The sequence below is a fragment of the Nothobranchius furzeri genome, chromosome 15 (assembly GCF_043380555.1).
Source record: "Nothobranchius furzeri strain GRZ-AD chromosome 15, NfurGRZ-RIMD1, whole genome shotgun sequence".
NCBI lineage: Eukaryota > Metazoa > Chordata > Actinopteri > Cyprinodontiformes > Nothobranchiidae > Nothobranchius > Nothobranchius furzeri.
In genome coordinates this window covers 48,120,510-48,139,328 of record NC_091755.1, presented here as the reverse complement: position 1 = coordinate 48,139,328, position 18,819 = coordinate 48,120,510, and the positions used below count along the sequence as shown (strand labels likewise).

At 43.9% G+C, this 18,819-nt stretch overlaps 3 protein-coding genes across 6 annotated transcripts in view; all 3 read left to right on the top strand.

The window, feature by feature from the left end:
• LOC107391432 (collagen alpha-1(XX) chain) overlaps positions 1-2,128 on the top strand; it is a 47,567-nt gene extending 45,439 nt beyond the window's left edge. For all 3 annotated transcript variants that reach the window (XM_015968746.3, XM_015968743.3, XM_054746206.2), the window contains 2 exons: positions 636-713; positions 1,738-2,128. In XM_015968746.3, coding sequence (XP_015824232.3) covers positions 636-713; positions 1,738-1,895 — 236 coding nt within the window. In that variant the 3' untranslated portion in view covers positions 1,896-2,128. The remainder of the gene's footprint in view (positions 1-635; positions 714-1,737) is intronic.
• Positions 2,129-3,965: 1,837 nt separating this feature from the next.
• dpm1 (dolichyl-phosphate mannosyltransferase subunit 1, catalytic) lies at positions 3,966-6,712 on the top strand. The gene is made up of 9 exons (XM_015968761.3): positions 3,966-4,214; positions 4,933-5,032; positions 5,199-5,232; positions 5,307-5,383; positions 5,555-5,580; positions 5,726-5,821; positions 5,911-5,979; positions 6,069-6,183; positions 6,296-6,712. The coding sequence occupies exons 1-9, from the start codon at positions 4,084-4,086 to the stop codon at positions 6,398-6,400; spliced, it is 753 nt and encodes a 250-aa protein (XP_015824247.3). The 5' UTR covers positions 3,966-4,083; the 3' UTR covers positions 6,401-6,712.
• A 1,018-nt stretch (positions 6,713-7,730) lies between these two features.
• adnpb (activity-dependent neuroprotector homeobox b) lies at positions 7,731-18,585 on the top strand. Of its 2 annotated transcripts, none has more exons than XM_015968747.3 (4): positions 7,731-7,937; positions 13,293-13,409; positions 15,277-15,369; positions 15,463-18,585. In XM_015968747.3, exons 2-4 carry the CDS (start codon positions 13,302-13,304, stop codon positions 18,448-18,450), a joined length of 3,189 nt encoding a protein of 1,062 aa, XP_015824233.3. In that variant the 5' UTR covers positions 7,731-7,937; positions 13,293-13,301; the 3' UTR covers positions 18,451-18,585. The 2 variants fall into 2 exon arrangements, with proteins under 2 accessions (XP_015824233.3, XP_015824234.3); XM_015968748.3 differs by lacking the exon at positions 7,731-7,937 and adding an exon at positions 12,915-13,045.
• The last annotated feature ends 234 nt before the right edge of the window (positions 18,586-18,819 follow it).

Here is an 18,819-nt window from a genome sequence, read left to right as displayed (position 1 = left end):
CCTTGGGCAAGACACTTAACCCAGCTTGTCAGCTGGCGTTGGTGGAAGGGACCGGTGGCGCCTGTGCTCAGCAGCAGGGCAGCTGTGGCTACATCGTAGCTCATCCCCACCAGCGTGTGAGTGGGTGTTGTGAAGCGCTTTGGGGGGTTATAGAACCCTAGAAGGTGCTATGCAAATACAGGCCGTTTAATTCTATGTGCACTTTTTATTAATATTTAGCCGTACTTGGTTTGATTTACGTTTTAAACTATTTAACTCAAACCTAAATTTTAAACTTCATTATTTGATTTTTAATCACTTAATTGTTTGAAAACAATGTTTTTGTAAGTTCAAGAGGTCCTTCTAATCTCATGTCGCAGGACTTTTTCCAGACCTGTTTTCCTCTGTGGACATAAAATAAGCGTCCCTGAAGCAGTAAAGATGGCGGCGACGCCTGCGTGTACGTCTGGCCGTCTGACTCTCTCGCGTTAGACAGGACCTGCTCTGCGCGCAGCGCTTTGGGGCAACCGCCGTTGCCATTGTGAGGCGTTGTAGAAGTAAAACTTGACCTGTTGCGCCCCCTTTAGCCAAAAGGAAAACTATACATGTGATGTGTCTGAATGGAGAAAGTTTATTTGTTCTTCCTGTTTCTGCAGGACGGAGGGGTACTCTGGGAGAGAAAGGTGATCCTGGGAACAATGTCCAGGGACCATCAGGGATCAAAGGATTTGCAGGTACCTCTATGTGTTTCATTTAAAGGGACATTATGGAAGTTTGACAGCCAAAACATGTATAGAGATAATAAATGTCTTCTTCACACATTCTCCTGCAATGCCCTGGTCCTGTAGAATGAGCCCTGGCATTTTTACTGTAATTGCCTGTTTTTCTGTAAAATCACAGAAAAAGAGAGATGCTCGGGTCGAGCAGGCTGCTTCATGCGCGTTCACGCTCAGGCATCGCCCGTAGCATTTGCTATCCGTAGCTTTAGCAGCAGAGAGAGAGGCAGTGCCACTTTGTCGCTGTTCCTAACGCCTAGTGACAAAGCTAGCTACATTTCTGAGGACCCTTAGCTACTTTCTGTAGAACTTTCTTCTAGATATTTCCTGCTAATTAGCAACAAAATAGCCATTTTCACTCCGAACCGTTCTTTGAACGTTGTTTCAGCTGTCATCAAGGATATAAATGTTACAGATACTGTGAATGTTACTAGAGTGTAGCTCACCTTGTAAGATGTCTGACTCTCATGTGGAAGACCCGGGTTTGATTCTGGGTGTGGACATAGTTCATTTAGAGTTTCTTAAATGCCCAAATTTTTGAGACTCGCCGAACGGCATTGAATTCACAGATAAAAAAGATGTCGGTTCAACTTTCATTTTGGAGCAATTTTTCAAGCAAGGGAAGGGAATGATCTGAGCATGCAGGAGGACTGACCCATCATAAATCTTTGTCGGCTGTGCTGAAGAGAAAGGTACAGAACCAAATTATTTTATTAATTAGCTGCACGTTCTCCTGTTCTCTGTCCTCCGGGCCACACACACACACAGGACTGTCTCAGCTGTTATTTTCGTTACGGAGTGTGCACGTACAGCATGCGCGCCTCGTGCACGAGCCTACTATTGAAGCTGCCGTTACGCTTTTGGCCTGAGGGGGCAATCACGAGCATAAAAATTCAAAAGTCCGTAAAGTCCCTTTAACACACCGACGTCCAATAAAGTATCAGATGTTTGGCTAGTTTTAGTGCACCATGCGTGTCTGCAGGTCTTCCAGGGGAATCCAAGTTGGGTGTCCCGGGGTCTAAAGGAGATGACGGAAATCCAGGACCTCCAGGAATCCCTGGATTTTCGGGCCAAACTGGCGAGATTGGACCGCCGGGGGTGTGTGACAGCAGTGGTGGATGTCAAAGCGTTCCTCAGTAAACAGGTTAGCTGCTGAAAGCAGCCTTTAATGACACACGGCCAGGAAGAATGAGGTCTTGAGTGAAATCCCAGTAAGACAGGACCTAATGGATGTAAAAAATAATGTTGGAGTGCCAGTCATGTCAGGATTTGACTGAGAAAATTACACTGGTCATGTTGTGTCATTCATGCTAGATCTGAAGCTGTTCTGTGGTTCTTTCAAACCAGAGCAGCAAGTGATGATGCTTCTCTGTAAGGCTCTTAAGCGTCTCTGTTAGAAACCACTGATGAAGGTCGGTCACTTTTTGCCTTATTGTGTAAAACATCACAAACACAGTCAGTTGTTTTAGCCTTAAATTCACAGATGATCTTCAGCTGACAAAGAAAGAATCTACTTTTTGGTGTTTTGGGGCTTTTTCTGATGCCAGGTTTTGGTTTATGAGCTTGAAAGTCATTTTTCTCCTTTTTACCTGAACAGTATGGAAGAGGAAAAAAAGAGGGAGCGAGAATTACGACTTATTTCTCATAACGGACTTTTCTAAGAGTTCTGACAATTAAGTGACGTTTAATTTGACCAATCATTAATCAAAAATTAAATAAAGATGTTTGATTTAAATAGTTTAAAAGATGTAAGTCAAACCAAGTGACTTTCATCTCACAATTATGTCTTTTTATTAATCAAATTCAGATTTTAGAGAAAAAAGTCAGAATGCTAAGACTTTTTTTCTTTTCAGTGACTCTAATCCTCTCCCATATGGAGAGTCTTGAGTTCTAGTATTGGTAAATGTTTTCATGCATGCACGCACGCGTGTGTGTACTGTTCTTATCCAGAAGATCCACATTATGGCCACCAGCCCTGGAGAAAACAAGCAGGCAGCAGTGACACCATGAGACACTGGTGGTCCTTTAGAGCAGAACTAAACAGAGATTACATCTGCAAAAGTGACCACTGGAGACCTTCATCATCTTGAACTAACCCTTGGATGATGCCGAAACTTTACCTTAAAAACTGTTCAACCATAAGGGGAATCTTGGTTTGTGTACTTTTTGTTTTAAAACTCCAAAGACAGGATTTTAAGTCCAGAAATGTTTTTGTATTAAGTACAGCTTTTGGTATTGATCAAAACAAAAATGCTGTTCCCAGAGGGATCAGTAAAGTACCTTATTGTTTAACAATCTAGCACTGAAATCGTGTATGTATACTTTGTTATGTTTATGCACTGTATTAAGGAAAAAGTCAAGCCTTTTGTGTCTTTTATGAATTTTATTTGCATTTTAACCTAAACTGCCTCAAAGATAAAGAATAAGTGTATTCCATGGTGTAAAATGTTCTTTTTATTCCATGGTATAAATGATACTGTGAGAATTTTGTTTTGTATAGTTTATATTTATTATTTGGCATATCCATTTTATTGTTATATACTATCTACTATGTATTCCAAGTAGTTATTTCTGTTTACAATTTTGTGGTTTCTTGGTGTTGGCATATGTGTTGAGAGTAAAAATGTCACGTTATCTCCAATGTTTTTGTGTATTTTTAAATAAAATGTTTATGAATTCGTTGTGTGTTAGTCTTTTGGAACATCACTATATTTATTGTGTTGTTTACATTTTTCTGTGTATTTCTTATGGTTTATTTATTTATTTAAAGACGTTTTCAAGGTAAGTGACCGCGCTGAAAACTGTTGTCGGAACCATGATGGAGGAATTGGTTTCTAGGTGTGTTTATTTTGGAAAGTACAACAGGAAGTTCAAATAAGCCAAGGCGATGTTCAAGACTAATTTCAGCGTAAACGTTCGCATTTTATGACAAACGTAATCCCGAAGAATACTGTCCTTCCACATACCCAGAAAGTGTTCAAGTACATGAGTGAAAAACACTTTTTCATTGATCTATAATAATTTATTTGTACAGCCCAAGTATTCCTCTGGTTAACTAGTTACTTGATTTAGACATTATTAAAATATATATATTATATAAATATTGAAATGTAGTATTACCACTGAGCCAAGTACAGTTGCTTACTTTTTGCAAAACTAGAATGACAATGTAAGTTGTGTGTGTGTGGGTGGTGGTGGTGGTGGGGGGGTCTTCCGACAGGACGAAATTCAAACTGACCTTTATTTTGAAATACGACAACAGGAAATTGTACAGCACTTCTTTTAACTTCTCAACTAGCTTATAGTATTTTGAGCTTTCGCGTCTGCTATGGCTAGTCGAAAATCTTCGCAACCAAAGCGAGAGAGCCGGGACAAATACTCTGTATTATTACCCACGTACAACGAAAGAGAAAACCTGCCTCTGATAGTGTGGCTTTTGTTGAAATATTTCGGAGAAGGGTGAGTTTTTTTAAGCGTGCAAAGATGCGTGGCTAATGATAACTCTTGTTAGCGTCTGCTAGCGATGAGTTGTCACTTGTGTCATCGACGCTGATTTGGTAGTAGAGACACATTAAATCTGGATTATACTGTTAATTTAGTAGTTGCCTTCTAAGACGCATTTTAAATTTTGTTCTGAGTTTTTATTCGTTTTATAATGCTGCAGAAACCGACGATTTCCAGTATTTTTTCTTTCATTATAAATGTAGGTGAAAACTAAGACCTGGATTTACTTATCCTGAAATAAATATAAAGAATAATTGTACACACACACACACACACATATATATATATATATATATATATATATATATATATATATATATATATATATATATACATGCATGCATGCATGTATATATATATGCATATATGCATATATATATATATATGTATATGTATGTGTATATATATTACATATATATGTATGTGTATATATATGTATATGTGTGTGTAACAGTTAATTGCGTCTTTAAAAGGTAACTTGAACGGATTCATCTCTTGTGATTACATTCCTAAAACGTTTGTGAAATAATATTTAATGTTTTTAATAAATGAATTAATAAATTGATAAATGAAAAATAATTTTTGTCATTTTAAGTGAAATAGTTTTTTATATGTCTAAAGATTGATTTACAGTAATCTCTGTCGGCATGATAGTAATGCTTATTTCTCACAGTGGATATGACTATGAGATTATTATCATTGATGACGGAAGCCCAGATGGGACACTGGAGGTTGCAGAGCAGTTGCAGAAAATTTACGGAAAGGACAAAATAGTAAGTTAAGACTGATCTCTCAGCATGAACAAGATAAATTCACATTAAAGTTGCACCACATATACTGTGTAAAATAATTAAAAAGTAATTTGTTTGTTTTTTTTATCACAAAACTTTACAGTGATAATCAACAGTCATTAATTGTTAAATCCTTCTAATTTTTCAGGTTCTGCGACCAAGGGAGAAAAAATTAGGCCTTGGTAAGTTGGTAAAATTATTGCATTTCCTTTATAAACATTACCAGTGGATGTAATCATCCCTTCATGTTTTAAAGGCACAGCCTACATCCATGGCATGAAGCATGCCACTGGGAACTTCATCATCATCATGGATGCAGATCTTTCCCATCACGTGAGTCGATGCACGAGTGTATTTGATGTATAAAATATCTTAGAAACAAGACATCTTTTGAGTATCTTGTCTGGAAAAACACAAATGGCTAGTAAAGTCCAATTGAGTATTTATTTATTTATTTATTTTGTTGCACTGCTGTGTATTTTATTCGTCTTTATTTTATTTCAGCCCAAGTTTATTCCTGAATTTATTGAGTAAGTATAATTGTTTTTTATGTTATGAGTTGGTGCGTTTATAAAGACTCGCAACATTTCTGATTATCAGGGTAACTTTCATCCATGTGTGACGAGTCGGATTATTCTAGCATGTTTTAGGTAAAGTATCGTATTTCATTCACAGAAAGCAGAAGGAAGGTGGTTATGACCTTGTGTCTGGTACTCGCTATCAGGGCAATGGAGGTGTCTACGGCTGGGACCTGCGCAGGAAACTCATCAGGTAACGGCCAGTGAGCAGAACTTGGTCACCAGTGTCCGCTCTCCTACGCTCGATGAAAACGAGATTTGTTTTTCTCTCCTGTGTCTTAGTCGAGGTGCTAACTTTTTGACTCAGGTTTTGTTGAGACCCGGCGCTTCGGACCTCACGGGCAGCTTCAGGTAACTGATGCAAGAGGTTTGAATCGTCATTGACTAGAAAACTGAACCGTTTCCTCACTTTTGTGCTTTTTTCCCTACGCTTTTGGAAGGTTATACAAGAAAAATGTGCTGGAGAGTCTGGTGGAGCGGTGTGTGTCTAAAGGTTACGTGTTCCAGATGGAGATGATCGTCCGAGCCAGACAGCTCAACTACACAATTGGAGAGGTGTTGACCTACCACGCTGTTGGGTTCTTTGAATATTTGTACTTTGTATGAGTTCTTCTCAACGTTTCCGCTGAAATTAAACTAAGGTTTATTTTCTCCTCGTCGTTCGCAGGTTCCTATTTCCTTTGTGGATCGGGTTTATGGAGAGTCAAAACTGGGAGGGAATGAGATCGTGTCATTTGTGAGAGGACTGCTCACACTCTTCGCCACGACGTGATCAGCGATGTTCAGAGCTTCTGGGAGCTTTTTTTTTTCCTCGTTCCACAAGTTTGTCTTTAAAACAGAAGTTTCACCAAATTAAAAACAAGAGAGAGACGTTCACCACTTTCTGTAATCATACGGTGACAGGACAACACAGGAGAAGGAAGGTGTTAGCAGTTAAAACTGTGGAAGATGTTCTTTTCTGTAGTTTTCAGAATGCTGAAGAAATGGTGATTCCCAAGTCTTGTCAATCCCATCGCAGAATGTTTCTGGAATTCTTTATTATTACAGTTTGCAAATGCATAAAAATAAACACGTTTTAATTGTAGACTCTTGTTTGTTTATTTTTAATTGATCCAATGGAAATTGTATGCGAATTTAAATGAACTCTTGACTTAAGAAACAGAAACCTGAGACTGATCACACCTGCCATATCCAAAAATTAGAAATTGACTCCATTTATATACTTGTAAGACTTTTAATGTCGGCATACATCAAATACCCAAAAATATCACGGACATGTCTGGATTATCCAGGAAGAAACACTTAAAGGATCTAAGATCTTTGGGAATCCACGTCTGCTATTAAAGGAAACATGCTAAAAGCTGTAGTTTAGAACATAATCTGGGTTTTTGTGTGAGAAGATGTCTGTATTTTTCATTTAATTGGAAACAAACCCTAGACACTTGTATTAAAACATTTTAGAAGAAAAAGTTCATCAGTAACCATCAAATAAGAGGTTTTATAATAACTAGAAATGCAGAGTCCGGTCCCACCTTACAGGAAAGTAGTCCCGGCTGAATGGATGGAGGTATCACAGCGCCACCTAGTGTTGGCCCGGCCTCCAGCTGCGTGCTGAGGCACTGTGCACATCCGAGCCTCCGCAGGGGAGGAGCTACCAGGACGCCCGCTACCGGACCGTAAACGTAACTGCTGCGCCTGGTTGTTTACCCCCGCAGAGAGAGACAGGAAATCAATACCGTCCACAAACTTTAAGACAACGGAGGCATTTATTATTTTAAGCAGATGTTTGCCTAAATGTTCGAACTGATTGGCAAACCAATCATGAGAGCGAGGACCTGGTCTTATTATTTATGCTAATGAGGAATATGTCACTTCCGCTTCTTTGATTTGCGCCATTTTGGATAGGGCAGCTGGTTGGCTGGATGTGTATTGTCTGTCGGGAGAGAACGGGTAAAAAGGAACCCGCTGTTAGAGAATTACGATCAGAGTTGAATTAATTAATTCACCAGAGTGTAAAGTACGTCGGTAGTTGACATGTGTCTACCTTCACCGCTCCAGGAAACGGAGGTTTTAATCGCCCGCCGAAGCTCTCTCTTTCCGTTCTCCGACCACGGGAAAGCGGATAGCCCTCGTCGCTGAGGGGCTGTCGGGCTGGGAAGGTAGACCGACGGCCCGGGTGACTTCTCCCCCACAAAGCACCTGGGAGGGAATTACCGACATATCCGTGCAAGCGGGAGCGTGAATACTCGACCTCGGTCATCCTGAGGTGACACATTTAATTCAGACGGGAGCACTGGATGTAAAAGCAGGTAAACCTGGATGTCCTAATGCCGGGGAGAGTCCACAGATGGTGGCCGCTTGCCGCTGCCTACCTGCGGGACGGGATGGGTGGTGGTGGCTAGTGTTAGTGTGTCGGGGTGGTAAACAAGTTTCATTCTTAAATTAAACGCATCGTGATGTTATTGAAGAACCAAGAGAAAATGCGACAGCTTTCGTTTCAACCCATGTTGTTGGGTGTTAGCTTAGCATGTTAGCTCAGCGCGGCACCACCATCCCTCCTTTGTCAGTTGCAGCAGCTTTTTGCTTTTAACTATCTGGATTCTGTCAGCTGTCTTGGATATTTAACTCATCACGAACACCACGGATGGTCCACAGTTTGTTCTGTTCGTTGCTACAGCGACCGATCTGTCCTGTGGTTATTATGGGATTGTAGGAGAGTGACCACATTAGTGTAAACAGTTTGGTTTTGAACCCGATTGTGAGGAAGTGTTTATGAGGGAGTCCTGGTTGTCTGTGATTAGACAGGTGAGTTCAGGTGTGTGCCTCTAAAGGGGAGCAGTGCTGCCATGGTCACCCTCAGACATCCTGTCACCTTTAATACCGTTTACAGGTGTTGAGCCGTGTGGTGAAACCTCATCAGAGGCATTTAAGACTATTATTCTTCTATTAAAGCGAACATGGATGTCACAAGAAGTGTGACCTCTTAGTAAACGTGGAGGAATGGTAAACATGAGGGTTGAGAACATTGGTTATCACATCCTGTTGGATTATTCGGCAGCATTTAAAGATTTCAAGGCCTCTTTTCTTTCTCTTTAGCACCACTGCAGAATGGGAAACATGTTCTCTGCCAGCAGCCATCGCCACAGCAGAGCAGCCTCTTCCTGCATTTCCTCCCAGTCCTCTTCCTTCTCTCCCTCCTTTCCCTCCTACTCAGCCTCTCCCTGGCTATCTATTCTCCCCTCCCCTGCTCTGCATCGCCCTCTCTTTCTCTCACCCTCTTCCATTTTCTGTCCCTCCAGCCTCCCAGTCCTCCCTTCCCCTCTCCTCTCTGTGTGCCTGACCTCCCTGCCTCCCCCCCCCTCCCCTTACCTCCCTGGCTCACCCCCCCCCCCCCATCTCTCCCCTTGCACTCCTTCTACACTTACCCGCTCACTCCCCCTTCTCTTCCTCCATGCACACTCCCCCCCCCATGATTTCTTTCTCTCACTCCTTCTCTCCCTCCTCTTCCTCTCCCTTCCAACATCACTCTCTCCTCCACTCCCCTCCCCCTCTGCTGCAGACATATTGTAGGGGCTGCTGCTTACTCAATAGGAGGCGCCATTCTGTGATGGTGTTGCAAGGCTGGGAGAAAAGGGGCCAGGCAGAACGTAGGGAGGCTTACATAATGGGAGTCCTCTGCTGCACCATCTACAAGAAAGGGAGGGAAGCAGGAGAAAGGCAGGTAGGGGAGAGGTGGGTCGTTGACTTTTAGGATGCAGGTGGGTCAGCCAGGCAGGTGATGGACCCACAAAAGCATCTATATCTCATTTCCTCAGATTCCTCAAGGGGTAACGAGCTGAGATGTTAACAGGAATTGTTGGAAATGTAGATTGTTGTCCTAGTGTACCAGTGACCTTTGACCTTCCTGCATGAAGCTTTGATTTGAACAGAGCTTGTTTCTTGAGCAATAGAACTAAAACATTTAGCTGAGTCTGGCAAATTTAACAATCTCATTTATACAGATGTTAAAGCATCCTAGAGTTGATCTTGTTGAACATTGGGAGCTAGGGGGATCGGATGCACCATTCCTAAAGTCTGTGCCGTCTCCGACCTGCTTTTTATGTAACGATCAATAGTCATAGACAAACCAACTGAAACTTGCATGTCCCAACCCACCTCAACGTCAGCAGTTTACAAATGTTGGTAGTTAGAATGCTAACCACACAACAACACTAGCCCGAACTACTGCTAACATCCTTGTTGAACGTGAGGAAGACATCCAGGCGTAACGTTCTAGGGTGGACTGGGGTTATCCAGACTACCCCTGAATGCTTATAGAATTATCCATATGATGTAGCATCATTGAGACATCAAGGTCAACTGACCAATCAGTGCTCTGCTTGGTCTTCCTGTTGTAGGGCTTCATTAAGGGGGTGTGGCTGGTCATTTATCAGGGCTCTTGGGTCATTGTGAGCCCCAACAAAGTTTCATTTAAAATGGTTTGTTTGGCTGTTGGCCTGTTCCAGCAGAACTCATAAAAGACGTTGATTCCATTGATTGGATCAGCTGTTGTTGGACTTGAACTTTCTGGTCCGTACCAATTTTTTTTTCTCTTAGTAGGAACAAAAGTCAGTCATCACGGTTGAGATTTAATGTACAACAAATACTTTACATTAGGGCTGCACGATATTAGGAAAACCTGCGATATTCGATAACCGTGCTTAATATTGCGATATCGATATTACTCACGATAAATGAACAAATACTAAAGTATGCAGTGCTGATGTCGTCTGGCGTGTGACGTCTGCTCTGGGTTCAAAGCAAACAAAAACTAATGCATGAATTCCATTACAACATAACATTTTTATTGCAAAACTATGCAGCTGCACCTGCTGCTGTATTAGCAGCTGCACCCGCTACTGTATTAGCAGCTGCACCCGCTACTGTATTAGCAGCTGCACCTGCTACTGTATTAGCAGCTGCAGCTGCTACTGTATTAGCAGCTGCACCCGCTACTGTATTAGCAGCTGCACCCGCTACTGTATTAGCAGCTGCACCCGCTACTGTATTAGCAGCTGCACCCGCTACTGTATTAGCAGCTGCACCCGCTACTGTATTAGCAGCTGCACCCGCTACTGTATTAGCAGCTGCACCAGCTACTGTATTAGCAGCTGCACCCGCTACTGTATTAGCAGCTGCACCCGCTACTGTATTAGCAGCTGCACCCGCTACTGTATTAGCAGCTGCACCAGCTACTGTATTAGCAGCTGCACCCGCTACTGTATTAGCAGCTGCACCCGCTACTGTATTAGCAGCTGCACCAGCTACTGTATTAGCAGCTGCACCCGCTACTGTATTAGCAGCTGCACCTGCTACTGTATTAGCAGCTGCACCCGCTACTGTATAAGCAGCTGCACCCGCTACTGTATTAGCAGCTGCACCCGCTACTGTATTAGCAGCTGCACCCGCTACTGTATAAGCAGCTGCACCCGCTACTGTATAAGCAGCTGCACCCGCTACTGTATTAGCAGCTGCACCCGCTACTGTATTAGCAGCTGCACCCGCTACTGTATTAGCAGCTGCACCAGCTACTGTATTAGCAGCAAAACAACAAACTGCATGCATGCAGTTTCTCAGTGACTTTAAAACATCACCTCCACTATAAAACTTTTTCTGATGCTCCAAATACAGAAAAACGTTCCTTACCAGGGTTTTTGGAATAAATAAAGATATTAGAAAATAAGTTTAAATGTTAAATAATAGTTAACATCACTTAAATGCAACAGCAAATTCTCTCATTGCTACTGAGCATTTTCTCCACTTATGTGGTTATGATATAAGGCTGTTGCTGTAATTGGGAAGTGAACTGTGCTGGGCCAAACTAGGAGAATATTAAGATTTTCTGAGGGAAAGAGAAAAACAATTGTCTACCTTTCAGAAGAGGAACTGGCAAGAATCTACATGGAAAATATTTGAAAACGTTTGTTTTTAACCCCAAATTGAACAAGTTTACCTAGATCTTAAAAAGCAGTGAAGTGTAGCGCCAGTGCCCTATACACTGGCACTACCTGGTAGCTGTTGCGGGTGGTCTTTACGTGTGCTTTAAGCTAAAAGCAGCCCTGATGATGAAACTGCAACTATGATTCTGATAACAAGCTAACAAACTGAGCTAGCTCCTCTAAGATAACCGGCTAGCAGAGCTTCTGACTGACAGTTTATGTGCAGCAGCAAATCAACTATCCTGATTAACAAGGTTATAAAAGCTCATAAATGAAAAATCACTTTGATGTGTGGGGGAACTTTTCCAGGCCCTCTTTAGCAGGGTGGGACTGGGAGGAGAGTGCTGTAGCCTTTTAGCTGGAAGCTAACCGGAGCCTGGGGCTAACATCACCACCCGGTGGAACACTAGCGACGTGAAGGTGGGTTGGTTCACCGGCACGTGTCGGAGTCAGCCCGGTTATTATCAGCTGCTTAACGACACCGAGCGAACTCACGTTCACGTTTGAAAGCAGCGCTGATTCCAGAAACCTCAGCACAAAGTGCGTTTGTTAATCTGAGCCAGCATGACGAACAAGGGAACGGCGCCTCTAACTCAGTTCGGGTGTTGCTTTCCATCCTAAGGTCTACGTAGGGGGTGGGCGTATTACGTAAACGGACCTATCTGATTGGCCGCATATCAGAAGGGCTCCATTTGATTGGTCAAATAATAATTCAGCGTAAAAAAACAGAGCTGGTTTACAAAAAGGTGATGTATGACACGGATGGAAATGTTGAACCAAACATTTATCGCCATTTTTGACGTGCTTTGCGATGGGCCTATCGCACGTCCTGTTATTCCGATGACGATAATTTTTCGATATTTGTGCAGCCCTACTGAACATGTTGTACTTTTGAGAATGTCTCTGCTCCCTCTAGTCAGTCTGTGAAGTTGTTGGCATTATTAGATTTTTTTATCCAAATGAAATCTAAATCTGTTGGGCAAACGCTGTTTCTAAGTGCACATGTCTCGGCTAGAGAGGTCCGGTGGTGGAGATGGAGAAGTGTGCCGTCCAGGTAGGATGTGGGGCACGGTGCAAAAGCTTGGTCAGGGGAAAGCCCGTGTTTTGTTTTCAACTGGTTGGAAATGATGGATAAAGCTGCTGACACCACTGGTTTGGCATTTATCAATACTGATTGTTTTTCATTGTAGTGACGGTGGCGTGTAAGGCCACACACGGGTCAGCAGAAAATAGTGGACCAGCAGCAGTTATGGGATGCTGAGAGTTCAGAGCGGCATTAATAAGCTGTGGTTTTTCTGTTTTCACAAAGCAACGCTTCTATTTAATCAAAGTTTTTTTTACCAAAGTGTCCTTGTGACCAAAAGATCAAAAGGTGAAGATCGTCTTTGGTAATCTCGTGTGAAAAGGCCTTTTCTGCTAAAGCGACCCTTGTCACTAAGGTGAAAATGATGAGTTTATAATTATGGGTTATTTTTTCAAAACAAACCTTTCTGAATCTGAATGCTAAAAGCAAGCTCAGCTGAGTAGCTGGTTGTGGGTCTGAAAGACCTTTTGTTCAGACAGTTTTCCTTTCAGCTACAACAAATGTAGTCAAGTACAGAAATGGTACTTGTGAGCAAACTCTACTTTCAAACCCCCGTGTTGAAGTGCCCCCGCTGATGGTGCACCGTATGTTTCTCTATTCAGGCAGGCAGAATGTTCCAGCTCCCTGTCAATAACCTGACCAGTCTACGAAAAGCAAGGAAAAATGTCAAGAAGGTCCTGGGAGACATCGGCCTGGAGTTCTGCAGAGATCACGTTGAGGTGAGCTCTCGGTTTGGGCTTTAATAATTGTGACGCCAGTACGCCACCCTTTGCTGTCCTACTGTTGTCCTCTGGGTTCTTTCCCCAATCCTAAGAACATCACTGACATCACTTTAATGACCGAGCATGGCTTTGTTTGCCTTTTAGAATTTTACATGGCAGTAATTTCACCTTTTAGGCTTAAAATTTCACTGCATGAGAGATTATCGACACCGAAAGGTTCCCAACTGAGGGACCATAAGGGGCTTTTCTACTCTGTTTGATGGAAAGGTTCCCTGGTACTGCAGGGTGACTGCAGCAAATGCGTGGTCACACATCCATATTTACATCCATGTTTACCTGAAACATAAAATCTGCAGCGGTCTCTAGTGTGACCGAATGCTTCTGTTTTTAAATAAGCTCCGGTGCTTCTGTTTCAGCGGGTGTGAGTTTGTCGGAGGAACACGGGTGGAAAACTTCACAATTTCAAGTCTTTCTCATTAATATTCTTGATGTGCGAACACCTCGCCTGTGGCGGGCAAACAGCAGCACGACTTTTCCGCTGCCTGTTAAAAATCTCAATACTGTAAAACATCAGCATTGATGTTTTATCTCCACTAATAACAGGGGCCCAATCGTGTTCCGCCATGTTGTGGAGTTGCTAATGGTTAGCTTCTACTAGCCAAAGTGCACTCTGCAGTGGGCGGGGCTATGAATGCTAGATTTCCCTGTGTTGTAGAAGAAACTGGCTTTTTCTGCCCTGATTGTTTTCTGTGGCTGATCTTCATTCTTGCTTTAAAGAACATTTGACAACATGAATTTCTCCATTATCGTGTAAAGTCAACATTTTCTTAGCTGCAACTGACTTGACTTTGCAAATAATGTTTTTAAAGAGCAAGTCACCCTCTACCAGAGTATTAAGCTTAGTTCATGCTTGACGCATTTACTTTCCGCCCGGTGATGCGGCTCGCGGATGGAACGCGCTTCACAACTTGCAGCGTTTATGGATCATGCGGCTTGTCTCTGCGGTGAGCCAATATTCTCCCAAACTGTAGTGGGCAGCGTGGAGCTCTACGGCATGCATCCAACACTACACCATAGTAGAAGTAGAAATTACTGTTGTTTACAACATGGCACTCCAGCATTTTTTACAGCGTTCTCGTCTTTTCCGACAGTGCGAGCATTTCTCTCCAAGAATTATTAACAACATGTTGATCCCGGTGATCTCTGAGAGCTGAATCATACAAATGTCTGTATTTACGAACCTCTGCCATACTAGTTCTTGCCAGTCCGCCATGTTTTTCCGTGTTCGACCATCCGCTTGGTTAGAAAATTTCCTAGGTGCGCGGTGCAGAAAGTTTGGTCCGTGCGGAGGCGCGGTGGAGGGGCGTGTTTGTTAAAATGACGCAACTTTTCCGCACGGAGCTGTGCGAACCTCGCGGACCCGTCAAGCATAAACCAACCTTAACTCCACTCCCACTTTCTGTTTGAAAAAATGCAACAAATGCTGTTGCCTAGCAGACCGAGAGGGCGGAGCAGCTAACAAATGCACACACACAGGCTCACAACAACATTGTGACATCATATGGTACCAGCTAACGTTATAGGGTACCTCTTAGCCAATAACAATGGCAGATTTAAATTCAAATGCAGTGCAGAGTTTTTACCTGACAACGATGCAACACTGACAGTTTTAGGCAGAAAATTACAATTTTAACTAAAATGCACTAAAGTACAAAACTATTGACGACACGTGTCTGCAGCACGATTAGACACACATTTATGTAGTTTATCAGGAAAAGAAATGTTGATTTGGGGGTGACTTGCTCTTTTTAAGTGATTTTAACCTTGTTTCATCTTGGGCCTGTGTTTATCTTTTTATTTGCAGGATTACAAAGCTTTTACCCCCCCTGAGGTGTACATTAAGCACACAAGCTGGCAAGATGTGTGCATGTGGGAGCCGTCGCATACCAAAGTCCAGGTGTGGGACACATGCAGATGAACGCTGATGTTTTTGAGTCTTTTAGTGGAAAGTCTAATCGAATGTTTTCGTGTCCGTCTGTTCTGTCCCCAGGACTACAGATCAAAGCCTTTCTGCTGCTCCGGCTGCCTCTTTTCATCCAAATATTTCTCAGCTTACAAGAGCCACTTCCGCAATGTACACAGCGAGGACTTTGAGAACAATATTCTGCTCAATTGCCCTTACTGCACTTTCAATGGCAACAAGAAGACTCTGGAAATGCACATCAAACTTTTCCACATGCCCAATAGCGCTGTGCGGCAGGGCCCCGCTGGTATGGCGGCAGGGGCTGGCGGCGTCACGATGAAGGACGGTTTGCTGAAGAGAACCGGAGATGGAGTGGAACAGGCGGTGTATTACTGCAAAAAGTGCACCTACAGGGACCCTATGTACAATGTAGTGCGAAAGCATATCTACCGGGAACACTTTCAGCAAGTAGCTCATCCCTATATCGTCAAACCAGGCGAGAAAACAAATGTCCAGAATGGTGGCGTGGCAGGAAACTCTGAGAGTACTAATAATACAAACAATGTTTTCAGTAACCAGATTCACTGCAAGAAGTGTCTCTTTGTTCCTCGGACTTACGAGGCGCTCGTTCAGCACGTCATCGAGGACCACGAGAGGATTGGCTACCAGGTCACTGCAATGATTGGGCACACCAGTGTGATTGTCCCTCGAGCTAAACCAATTATCATGTTCCCTCCCAAAGCTCAAGGAGACAAGACCATCATTGGAATGGGCCCGAAAGGTGCAGTAATGGCCACTACAAGGTCTCCTGTCTCACATCAGCTGGGTCGAGCTATTGTTGGATCAAAAACGGTCTTTAATGCTCATAGCCTTCTGTCTGGAATAAAACACGAGGCAATCGGATTAAAGCCGGGAGTTACTCAGCCATTCTCTCTGGTTAACCACCAGGTAAGGGCTTCTCTGCCTGGGAACGCCCAGGTATCTGTGCCACAGCAGTCACACGCAGCAAAGCAGCTCGTTTCTGTTGGTAACCTGCGAAGCCCGCTTATCGCTGGTGCTTCTTCCTCTCTCAAATCCAACCCTCTAGGCTCACGCGTTCAAGCTGCTGCCACCACCGTAGCCTCGGTCACCGCTAAGAAAGGCGGCTCGTCTGTCCTCGGCACATCCTACACTCAGAAGTGGAAAATCTGCACTATTTGCAACGAGCTCTTCCCCGAAAATGTTTACAGTTCTCATTTTGAGAAAGAGCACAAAGCAGAGAAGGTGCCTGCTGTGGCCAACTACATCATGAAGATTCATAACTTCACCAGCAAATGTCTCTACTGCAACCGCTATCTCCCCAGTGACACTCTGTTGAACCACATGTTGATCCACGGCCTCTCCTGCTCGTATTGCCGGGCGACTTTCAATGACGTTGAGAAGATGGTGGCCCACATGCGTTTGTCGCACCCAGACGAGAAGGTTGGCCCTCGCACAGACTCTCCCTTGACCTTTGACCTCACCCTGCAGCAGGGCAATCCCAAAAATGTCCAGTTGATTGTCACTACGTACAACATGAAAGACGCCCCTGAGGAGTCTGTGGCATTTCACGCTCAGAACAGCACCACCTCTGTGTCATCGGCACTGTCTGCGTCTTTAATGTCAGGCAAGCGGTTGATACCTCAGCAGCCACCCAAAACGCCTTCTGGGCTCCATGAAAGTACTCCAGTCAAAAGTCCTCCACAAGCCTCGGTGCCCTACAAGAGAGATGTAGGGAAAACACTATGTCCTCTTTGTTTCTCCATCCTCAAAGGTCCTATCTCAGACTCGCTGGCTCATCATCTGAAGGAGAGGCACCAGGTCATTCAGACAGTCCACCCTGTGGAAAAGAAACTGACCTACAAGTGTATTCACTGCTTGGGGGTTTACACAAGTAACATGACCGCCTCCACCATAACTCTGCACTTGGTACACTGTCGGGGTGTTGGGAAGTCTCAGAATGGACAGGACACCCGGGCAGCTCCTTCTTCACGGGTCAGCCAGCCTCAGAGCAGTGTCCTGAAACGGCCCAGTGGTGATAGCTCTGACACCAGTGCACCAAAGCGAAGAAGACCTCCAGGTGAAAGGGCCCATCCACGGGACATGAACGGTTCCTCCACGTTTGAAGAAAATCCAGATGAACCAGTGGTACTGGCCCTTGACCCCAAAGGCCAGGAAAACCAGTCGTACGAGTCCAGGAAGGCTTTTCTGACACAGTATTTTAATCAAGCTCCATATCCGAGACAACGAGAAGTGGAGAAGCTGGCATCCAGTCTCTGGCTGTGGAAGTCTGACATCTCCAACCACTTTGTCTCCACACGGAGAAGATGCGTAGAGGAATGTGAAACCCAGCGCGCTAGCGTGCTGTTGGGATTCAGTATGCATGAGCTCAGCAAACTGAACCATGGCCTGGCTTTGGTCACTGACGGAGTGTACGAGTGCAGGCACGGCAAAAGCCGGACATCACAGAATCGACTGGGAGTATCGGAGCAGGCTCTTCAAAGACACAGGGACCTTTTGGCTGCTAATGGTGGACCAAGTCTACAGCAGGTCAAGATATCTGGGATTGTGGAAGGCACCAGAGGAACGCTGTCTGCTCCAAACACCATCAGTGTCAGCGGAGATCAAACCAGGACAATCAGCAGCACCTTAGCACAGAAAACGCCTCTGGACCTTTCTGAGCCCATCGCCATCAACTCTGACAGTGATGAGGAAGAGCAGCAGATGGTTAACAAGGAGCCAGTGAAAGAGGTCCATCTCTATGGCAACCAGCAGCCTCCTGAAGCCGAGGAAAACCTGAACCCAAGAACGGACATGAAGATACCTTCAGATCTGGATGACATGTCTGACGATGATGACGACGACGACGATGATGATGATGATGACGATGATGATGATGACGAAGAACCTGTAGAAAATGGCTTTAGAGCCACAGACGGCTCAGGAATTCCAGCTGCTAAAGGAAGGGACTCTCTACCCATCATCATTCCCAAGTTTGTTCCGTCATCCGCAAGAAGTGGGAGGGACGGGGGCCAGCTGGGAAAACAGCAAGTCTGACTGATGACAGTCAAAAATAAGGCATTTGGGATGTTCTTCACACCAGTAAGTCTGCCTCATTTACTGAAGAAACATTAAACTGGGGGGGGGGGGCAAGTCAAAACAAGCCATTAAACGATTCAAGAGCAGGACTCGGCGAGCAGCTAAACGCGTCAGGGAGGTGCAAAGACCCGACACAAAGGGGCAAAATGATTTCTGCCTTCTATATTCTTTATTACACGGTGATAAAGGGTCATTAGCATTGATTGAGCCCCCGGGCTGGTCAATGAGCCTAAAATATTGACGTAAGCCCTTTTAAACTGACCCGATATTCCATTTTCCATTTAGAAATATTAAGCTTGGTAGTGTAAATTTGTACAGTCTTTTAAA

What these genes read in the sequence shown, in the direction of transcription:
- adnpb (XM_015968747.3), top strand. Translation starts at nt 13,302, where the DNA reads ATGTTCCAGCTCCCTGTCAATAACCTGACCAGTCTACGAAAAGCAAGG. An exon ending in TCTGCAGAGATCACGTTGAG is followed by an intron (nt 13,410 to 15,276) that starts GTGAGCTCTCGG and finishes TTTTATTTGCAG; the next exon opens with GATTACAAAGCTTTTACCCC. An exon ending in CGTCGCATACCAAAGTCCAG is followed by an intron (nt 15,370 to 15,462) that starts GTGTGGGACACA and finishes TTCTGTCCCCAG; the next exon opens with GACTACAGATCAAAGCCTTT.
- dpm1 (XM_015968761.3), top strand. Translation starts at nt 4,084, where the DNA reads ATGGCTAGTCGAAAATCTTCGCAACCAAAGCGAGAGAGCCGGGACAAA. An exon ending in GGAGAAAAAATTAGGCCTTG is followed by an intron (nt 5,233 to 5,306) that starts GTAAGTTGGTAA and finishes CATGTTTTAAAG; the next exon opens with GCACAGCCTACATCCATGGC. An exon ending in TTTATTCCTGAATTTATTGA is followed by an intron (nt 5,581 to 5,725) that starts GTAAGTATAATT and finishes TTTCATTCACAG; the next exon opens with AAAGCAGAAGGAAGGTGGTT.